Consider the following 9,497-nt stretch of genomic DNA (forward strand, 5'->3'; position numbering starts at 1 on the left):
TTCCCTAATTAATGCAGTCTAAGGTACCGCGCGCAATTGGATTGGAGCAGAAGCTGTGTTCCACTCACCAGAAGTCTTAAGATCCTGTGGCGGTTGTTGTGAGTAGCTGGGGACTGTCAGCCGACCCTGCGCCCTAGCTACCCTGGTGCTGGTCCGGCCGGAAGAGGCCTGTCTCCTTTCTTCTTCCTAAAACAGTTGTGAAATGCTATCTGCATACACATAAATGCTCACAATGTACATCACAGTGTAAATAAGACTCACACAGCATAAGTAGTACATGAAGACTCCTGTAAATACCATCTATCTTCTAAAACGGATGTCTCCATACTCTGCAAAGCTGCGGTCCTGTCACTCCATGGCAACAGAGCTGTACTCTGTGAAAGAGGTATTTTGTGTTTGAATATTAACTTCTTTACTGTTCACTATAGCTCTACTATATAAAATACCACGGATTTTATTTTGGCTTTTAAAGAGGTTTATTTTACAATTATGAGTAATTTTGCTTGTAGTTGTGAACTTTCATGTGGGTGCTGGGAACTGAACCTGGGTCCTCTACAAGAATAGTAAGTTTTATTAATGATCTTCTTAGTCCCAGAAAAATATTTTAAAATATTGTAATTAGTGTTTTTAGTTGTGCTATAGAAGAGGATGTTATATGAGCATTTATTCTGCCAAAGTGCCCAAAACATTCCTGTTTGAATTTTGAGAATCACAGTTTTGCCCTGAGTTTAGCCATTTTAACCACAGTAGCTAATCTTTAAATCAATGGTCTCAAACTCTGCTGCACACTCAACTACCTGGGAACTAACAATCCTAATGTATGGGTGTTGTGATATATATATATATATATATATATATATATATATATATATATATATATATATATATCTCCAGGGATGTGTTTGGTAGAGGCACGGTATGGTGTGGGCCTTTGTGGGCCCATGTGGAGGCATCCCTTCCCCCTAAGGTACCAGCCACATGATGGGTATAGTATGGAATAGACTTTATTTGAGCATGGGGAGGGGAGTTGAGTGGGTAGTAGAGACAGAGAAAGGGAGGGAGGGGGAGAGAGAGAGAGAGAGAGAGAGAGAGAGAGAGAGAGAGAGAGAGAGAGAGAGAGAGAGAGAGAGAGAGAGAGAGAGAGAGAGAGAGAGAGAGAGAGAAGAAGAAGAAGAAGAAGAAGAAGAAGAAGAAGAAGAAGAAGAAGAAGAAGAAGAAGAAGAAGAAGAAAGAAGAAAGAAGAGGAGGAGGAGAGGAGAGGAGAGGCGAGGCAAGGCGAGAAGAGAAGAGCAGAGAAGAGAAGAGAAGAGAAGAGAAGAGAAGAGAAGAGAAGAGAAGAGAAGAGAAGAGAAGAGAAGAGAGAGAAGAGAAGAGAGGCTGGCCATGAGCACATGGAGAGAGATGGGGAGGGGAATGAGGAGAGAGGTGACAGAGGGGGGAGAGGGGAAGAAAGTGGGAGAAGAGAGCAAGACAAGCGGGTGAGGAGGGGCAAGCAACCCCTTTTATCATGAGTCAGTCACACCTGACTGTTGCCATGTAACTATGGCGCAGAGCCTAGAAGAAATGCCAACAATGGATCATACACTCATAGGAGAGATTTGAATGGAATATCAGAGCTTTATAATCTTCACAGCTCTCAAGCATCCTTGTGCAACCTGGGTCAGGACCACTGTTTAAATTCTAGCTGCCTACTTTGAGTCAAATCTGTTCTGTCCACTTGCCTTTTCTTTATCCTCAATGAGTTGGCTTTTGGACTGTGTCCACATTCACACCAAATTGTTTCTACTCTGGACCTCTTTCTCAACCTAGCTTGCTTCCTGTGAGGCTGGCTGCTGTGCCTGTGATGGACAGAACAGTACACATCCAGCTTCTTCAATGGTTTCCTTTACAGCATTCTAGTTTGAAAACTGTTTTCACACTGTGTACATATGATTTTATTTCCTCTACTGAGGAAATTTTAGTGCAAGCCTCTTAATTTGCTAATTAATTCTGATTGACTACTTTCATAGTCTCAGGAAATCAGTATGTGATTGCTTAGGTTAAGAATAACTTAGCCTGGAAAATGATCTAATTTCAGTGGGATAAATTCAAGCCAGTTAGCATGGCAGAATTACTTGCTTTTTTGAATAATGCAGATTTGTTCATAAGAGCACTCTTTCATTTGTGAAAATGATCTATGCTTTTAGCCACTGTAACTGCTGCAGTCCTTCCCCTTTTGGTGCTAATAGGAGGAAAAGAGAAATGATAGCGTGGCTTTAGACTAGATGTTTTGAGCCGGGAAGGCCCCATCACATACTTTGTTCTGGGTCCGAGTACATTAATTGACCACAACGTGCTATTAAAACACTGCTCTATGGCTGCCTTTAATGTATGCTCAAAGCATCTGAAATATGTAATATAGTTACAGGGTTGTTCTCTTTTCTCCTGAACTAAATAGTGACTTATTATTTCTCGTAAATAAAACATGTTCCATCTTCTGGGGCTTTCTTGTGTATCTTTTAGGGAGTGGGGCTAAGTAGAGCAAACAGAGATCTATAAAATTAGCAAATGATTAGCTCAACATGTTAATTTTAATGCTTACAAGATAAAAGATATTTCAAAATGTGGACAGATGGCTTGCCCAGGAGTGTGCAGACTTCTTACACTGAAATATGGAGAGTTGGGTCTGCAATGCTTTAGAGAGCAACCACATTCTTTGGGCACGCAATTGGGCAAGTTGCTCTTCAGAAGCCCATTATTTCTCTCCATGATAGTAGATAATTATCATTATTTTCCTCAAGAGAACATTGTGTAGAATGAGTAATTAATAACTTTGGTGCACTTTTGAAGACATTGTAAGTAACTTCTTAGTTTTTTCTCAACTTACATTTCAATGCAATTGAATTACAATTGCAGTACAATTCAGAGAAAATGAATATGGGCAAAATAAATATGGAATAAAACTTTTATTCTGAAAATTTGTGATATAAATTTTCTGACATTTTTATTAAAAGTACTAGTTTCTTTGTAAGATATATTTAATTTCACACTCAGAGATATTGCTTCTCATAATTAAAAAATTCTGTTTTTTTTGGGGGGGGGAATAAGTATGAATAATTAGAAGTGGCCATAGGTGCAATATACGGCAGTGCACAGCAAATTTTTTGTACTGTCTTTCCTACCCTGAGTATTGGCTACCTCTTTGCAACCAATGGAATATAACCAGACTGCTCTGGTACATTTTCTAGAGCTAGAATCTAAGAAAACCCCAACTTCCACTCTGGTTTCTTAGAATGCTGCTTCTTAGTTCTGTAAGAAGTTGATCCAACCTGTGGTTCCCATATTGCTTGGGTGCTCAGTCAAGACATTTGGAGAAGTTACGTGGTAATGACTGATCTTCTATACCATTGCTTCTGGCTATTCCAGGTAAAATGCCAGGCAGGCATGTAAGTATCATTTTGGGTATCCAGACAACCATATTAATGGGCCATATTACTCTAGGCCCAGTTTTCATCTCTCCGAATGAATTGTGAGTAGTGAGCTGCCTAGCAAATCCAATCTACATGTAACTAGCTATAACACACATACACACACCCACATACACACCCACTTACACACCCATACACACACACACCTACACACCCACATAGACACATGCACACAAACATGCACATTGGCATGCACACTGTATGTGTTGTTTTAGCCCTAAACCTTTGAAGTGGTTTGTTACATTTCACAGAGAACTAGAGTAAGGACAGTGACAACTGACAGTGCTCATTTGCTCTCATGATCTTTGCTTACAGTAGGATGTAGATCTTGCACATGCTGAGAAGATACTCTAGGCCTTGCCACAGTGATACCTGGAAGGAACCTTTGCAGTCATAGTGCTATCTGTGCTCATGTTTACTTGGTGGTAAAATCAAGACCATGATCTACATTTAATGTTTCAAGAGGACTGGTCAAAATGGGATGTTGGCATGCAATAAGGATATACTGCTGGCATATTCCTTGGCTTTCAGCTCATGGGCTCTCAGCTTTGCTTGCTTGGTTCATCATAGAAACCCCAAAGCCAGAGATGTAGTGAGGAAACTTTCATATTGTTACTAGGAAGAAGGGATAGGTCATAAAACTGGATTCCACAGGAAGTCATCCCAGATACAAGTTTTGATGGAAGAATTAGTACCATGAGGAACTAAAAAAAAAAAAAAAAAAAAAAAACCCTAAAAATCCTTTCAACTTTGGTCATATTAGGAAGTGTTTCTGAACTTTTTCTTGTTGTCATTCAACAATAATATATCCATGTTAATGTTTGAGCAGTATTTTCACGATAAAAGTATGGTGGTACCCTCTACTTCAAACATTCCAATGGCTTCATGCCACTGATGGGATTCAGATTAATACCATGGCATGGGGTGATTTAGCAGGGCAGCCTTCAGTTTATCTGCTTCAGTGCATTTTCTTCACTGCATGGATTCTTCCTTCCCCATCATTCAATCTCATGTGTCCTGCATTGTCCTATTCTTTTTTTTTTTTTTTTTTTGTCTTTTCGAGACAGGGTTTTTCTGTGTCCTTGGAACTGGCTGTCCTGGAACTCACTTTGTAGACCAGGCTGGCCTCGAACTTAGAAATCCGCCTGCCTCTGCCTCCAGAGTGCTGGGATTAAAGGCGTGCACCGACATGCCCGGCTTTCAACTCCCTATTCTTGATCACAAATCTTTCATTAAGTTTCTTTGTGAGAGATTTTCATAGAGCTGGGTTTCTTTCCTCCAAAATAATCACCTATAATTTGCATGTTAAGTACAACCCTTTAGTTGATGGTTTTCTTCCATTTTACCAGAATAAAACCTTGTTACTGCTCTTTAGCTTTTCTTTTTGGCTAGTGTCTAGGGAATCACTGTTATATAGAAGATGGAATGGATGTCCTTCTGAGCCCTTTATTGCAAAGGGCTAAGGTGAGATTCCTTTTAATGGAATTAAAATAAACAAGAAAAGGCTATTTTACATAAATAATTGTCCCTTTTCATTACTGTCTTATATCCTAAATTTCTTGAACACCATATTTTCTTTTTATTTTTATGCAGAGGTGAATAATAAGCATAGTGCATAGCCTGCAAGTAGACTATACATGCAATAACTTTTTGATGAATATATCTATTAAATTAGTGAATGATGATGCTTCACAAGTGCTACGAGGAGTTTATAGCCTCATTAATAGTTTGGGATGGTGATGTGAATGATTCTTGAAAAAGTTGTAATTGATGAATTTCTTCTCTTTGAAATATTAGTGATATAGAAAATTTTAACAAGAATTTACAAATGGGATTGCAGGAACTGGAAATCTTCAGCAAAACAAAGGCAACAATGAATAGAAGGAGGAGACAGCCTACAGGCTGAGAGAATCCTTGCCAACTTTATATCTGACAAGGAGTAATATCTAGATTTTAGAGATATCAAAGGTTCAACATCCAAGAAATCATTCAGGAATGGGGAGATGTCTCAGTGGGTAAGAATACTTGCTACATAAGCAAACATGAGGATCTCAGTTTAGATTCCTGTCACTCTGAAAAAGCCAAGATTATTGCAGCACTAGGATGGGGGGTAGTTGTAGAGACAGGAAAATTGTTGGGGCTTACTGGTTGCTAAAGGATCAAAAACATGGTGAGAGATCCTGTCTCAAGAGAATCGAATAGAGAATGATAGTAGAGGACACTTAACATTCATCTCTGGCCTCTGTACATACTTGCACAAACATGTGCAACAAACACACACAAATGCAAATGATCCAATCAATAAGTGAACAAAAAAATTGAACATACAGTTTCCAAAAAATACTAATGGATAGGTAGATGTATGTATGTATAGATATATAGTTAGATACAGATGGATGGATAGATAGGCATAGATATGGATGAATGAATGGATGAATGTATATAGATATGGATATAGATATAGACATAGATGGATGTATAGATGGATCGATAGACATGTAGAGAGGGAGCATAGTATGCATATAGAGGTCAGAGGTCAGTTTTCAGAAGTCAGTCCTCTCCTTCCACCATGTGGGGCAAGATGGGAAGTTGCGTTGTTAGGCTTGTGTGCCAAAGTAGCATTACCTGTGGAACCACCTCCCTGCTCCATTCAGCTTTTGGCCACGTTCGATATGGAAAGGGTTCTTCTAGTTCAAAGGCAAAGACCTTTGCACAAATCTAGGCATCTGTTATTTGCTGTTGACTTTGAAGAGCCACAGACCCTTTATGAAGTGTAAATAAGACACCATGGTGAGCTTCCAGAAGGTAAAATCACCTGACTGTCCACTTGATCCTTGGAGAGCAGGGAGAAATGTATTTGATGTTCTATCCTTTCATGTAAGGCTCTTCTGCTTAAGAACACAGGAGATTCCCTGTGCTACTGAAGACCAGATAGTCTTATGTCATATATGAGTGGCTTGATTCCTATCTGCAGGAGGAAGCTTGGAGCTGGGTTTGAATGTAGCACCGTGCAACTGGGATTTTCTGTAGAACAGAGGAGAGAGTATTTGGAATTCCTGGAAAGCACGTTTGAAATATTTGAGAAAAGGAAGTAGGGGAAGAGGAAAGCAGTGGGACCTACAGGCATCTACTTTGAATGTGTCACGTCTGGATGCCTCAAAGGCTCTCCAGAGCCAACACACCCTCGCTGTCTCACACTGCCAGTCAGCTCAGACTGTCAGCTCTGTGCTCTGTATCCCAGAGAGTGACTCCATTCACCAACTCACACAAGCCAGAAACCGGAGATAGTTGGCTATCTCCCTCTTTCCACCATTTTATCCAAGTTTATAGATATTTTTCTGGGCTTTTCTTATTATCTATGGAGTGACACCTCTGCTCAAACAAATCCAAATTCAGCATTACCAATAGCCCCATCCACATGAGCTGTCAGTTCTCTGCTCCTTGTTAGGAGAATTGAGACACCTGTTTGATATACACAGCTGCTTTCTGGACCTCCCAGGTGCTCCAAGTTGGGGTCCTGACAATTCCTGCACTTTCACCTCTTTTGTTGTACAACTCACCCTCTGCACACTTGCATGGCTATCTTTCAGTTCCTATGCTGTGCTGGGTTCTTTCATTTCAGGACAGCAGTGTGCCCAATTAACTCTCCAAATTTGTCTCTATTGCCATGCCATTTGGCAAGTTGCTTCAGCAGCATTTTTGTAGAGACTTCTGTGGCTTTTTACTAGGTTTGGCTTTACTGTTACCTGTTTTCATGGAATCCTATACAATTTTGTCATTCTGGTTATAACAAATCTCTATGTCTCTATCTGTATGGTAATATTACTTTGTGTCAGGCTTTTCTACTAGACTTCATGGGACATAGGTCTGTTTGAAACCCAATGCTCTCTTTAGCTCTCAGAACAACACTTATCATAATCATTACTTAAATATTGAACAGATGCAAAGTTGAACAATACAGGAAATCATCCTATTTCCATAGCCTCTCAGGAGCTATATCTTTCAACAAAACCAACTCTTCTTTCTTCAGAAGGCATTTTTAAGAATTCCTTAGTTAGGAGCAGGGCTTTATGATCTCTGCCTTCATTCAAGCTGGGGTTTTGTCTGGCTTGATTTTGAGCAGGAAACAGGATATTAGAGTTTCATCATACATTTCTTTGTGGATATACATGCCCAGCAATGCCCCTGATTGATTATGGTGATGGTACACACCTCCTGCATTGGTGTTGACCGCCTCACATCCTCTTCACTATCAGACACTTCAGGATAGACAGTTGTCAGTGAGCAGCTGATACTCAGAGGGCTGGGTTTCTATTTCCTTTTTTTTTTTTTTTATCAGTCTCTAGTTTGTCAAATGTTGTTTTTAGCTCATTAAATGCCACAGTAAGATCATCATTTATTATGATTTTGTCAAAAAGATGACCATATTGACTTTCCATTATCTGCGCTGATTTAATCATTTCCTGAAAGTCTTCTTCCGTGAAGGGCTTTGCAGTCCCTTGGTCATCTCTGCTTGAAATAATCTTTGCATTTTTTCTTGTCTCTCTCAAATGCTCTATGGATGGAGGTTTTATAAATATCACATAGGGTTTGAACTCCAGTGTCCTTAAATGCTTCACTGTATGAGGCTGGACATCCAACAGACAAACCTTGTTCTTAGCTAGGACAGAGCGAACTGAGTCTATACTTGTACCATAATAGTTGTTTTTATATTCACCATACTCAATGAACTTGTTATTTTGTACATCTGTCTCAAACAAGTGTTTGGAAATAAAAATATATTCCACACCATCACTCTCTTGGCTTCTTCTGGCTCTAGTGGTGTGGGGCACTATCACACCATAGTGCTGTGTATCACTCATCAATAGCTTTCGCTTCAGCTCATTTAGCCCGACTCTGACAGGACCAACCAGGACAATGAGTCTGTATTTGTCATGGATCTGCCGCCGGTAGGGTGTCACCTCCTCATATGTGGGCACATCTGCTGTGTCATACTGCTCACTCTTTTTGCATTCATACATGGACTTATTTATTTTCTTATCTTTTCTGCTAAGACGGAAACTTCTTCTAAAACCAGATGATTTCGTGTTGGAAAGTTTCAGAGGCTGAACTACTATTTCTGGTCGTCTCAGAGCCAGTCTCCGTTCCTGGAAGTGCTTGGAGGGAATCAGGCCCGCTCTGGGGTTGGCATCTCCTTCATGCTTAGCCTGCCACCATGTCACATCATCTTGGCTCATAATCTGAAGAATGTCCCCCTTCCTGAAAGACAGCCCTGCCTCTTTACACGGGATTGCCTTGTCTTCCTTAGGATCATAGTCAAAGAGGGCTTTGATAAATATCTTGCCTTCTTTAGAAGGTGTCTCCTCTTTGGTGCTGGGTATTATCTTAAATGTAATTGCTCCCTTGGACTGACTCTGGTATCAGGGATCAAAGAAAAGGTCATTGCTAGAGGTAAGGAGAACATACGACAGACAGGTAGGGAGCGAAACACATCTAGGGATATTTTGTCTTGGTATTCTCCTTAGAAGAAGCCAGAAAACTAAGTTTGTAGAAATTCTGGAAACACGATAAAGCTCTAAAGTGTGTCAATTCTGCTCAAAATCACATTTACACTTTTATAACCTGTGCACTTAAGGCATCAATACATCTACTGCCATCCACTGTTATGTTATGTCAAAACAGACACAAGCACACAGTATGAATGAGGCTTGAAATGAGTATAATAGTTAGTGACCAGAACAGATGACACAAAGATAAGANCCTGACATTAAGCATTGGTATCCATAATTGATGAAATAAAAACCTGATACCAATACTGTCCTTTCTGTGGTTATGAATATGGGTGAAATTCACTTGGCAGCAATATGCATTGGAAAAGCGACTAAGCACAGCCAGGTCAGGTTTATTCTGGTGGGAAGGTAAACAGTGTGTATAACAAATCCATCGAAAGATTTAAAGGCAGACGAATGTCTATTCCCATTTAATTAAAACAGTAATTCCATGAACCAGATACTTGCTAATTGTTTCAGT

At 39.9% G+C, this 9,497-nt stretch overlaps 2 protein-coding genes across 2 annotated transcripts in view; one reads left to right on the top strand and one right to left on the bottom strand.

Moving 5' to 3' along the window:
* The window catches only part of Gpr158 (G protein-coupled receptor 158), a 391,739-nt gene that overhangs the window by 62,044 nt on the left and 320,198 nt on the right, over nucleotides 1-9,497 (top strand). The window lies entirely within an intron of this gene.
* LOC110289272 (MAGUK p55 subfamily member 7-like) overlaps nucleotides 7,763-9,497 on the bottom strand; it is a 20,140-nt gene continuing 18,405 nt past the window's right edge. Inside the window, exon 2 of the mRNA XM_021155410.1 lies at nucleotides 7,763-8,881. Coding sequence (XP_021011069.1) covers nucleotides 7,763-8,881 — 1,119 coding nt within the window. The remainder of the gene's footprint in view (nucleotides 8,882-9,497) is intronic.

Source organism: Mus caroli, chromosome 2, assembly GCF_900094665.2.
Source record: "Mus caroli chromosome 2, CAROLI_EIJ_v1.1, whole genome shotgun sequence".
NCBI classification, from domain to species: domain Eukaryota; kingdom Metazoa; phylum Chordata; class Mammalia; order Rodentia; family Muridae; genus Mus; species Mus caroli.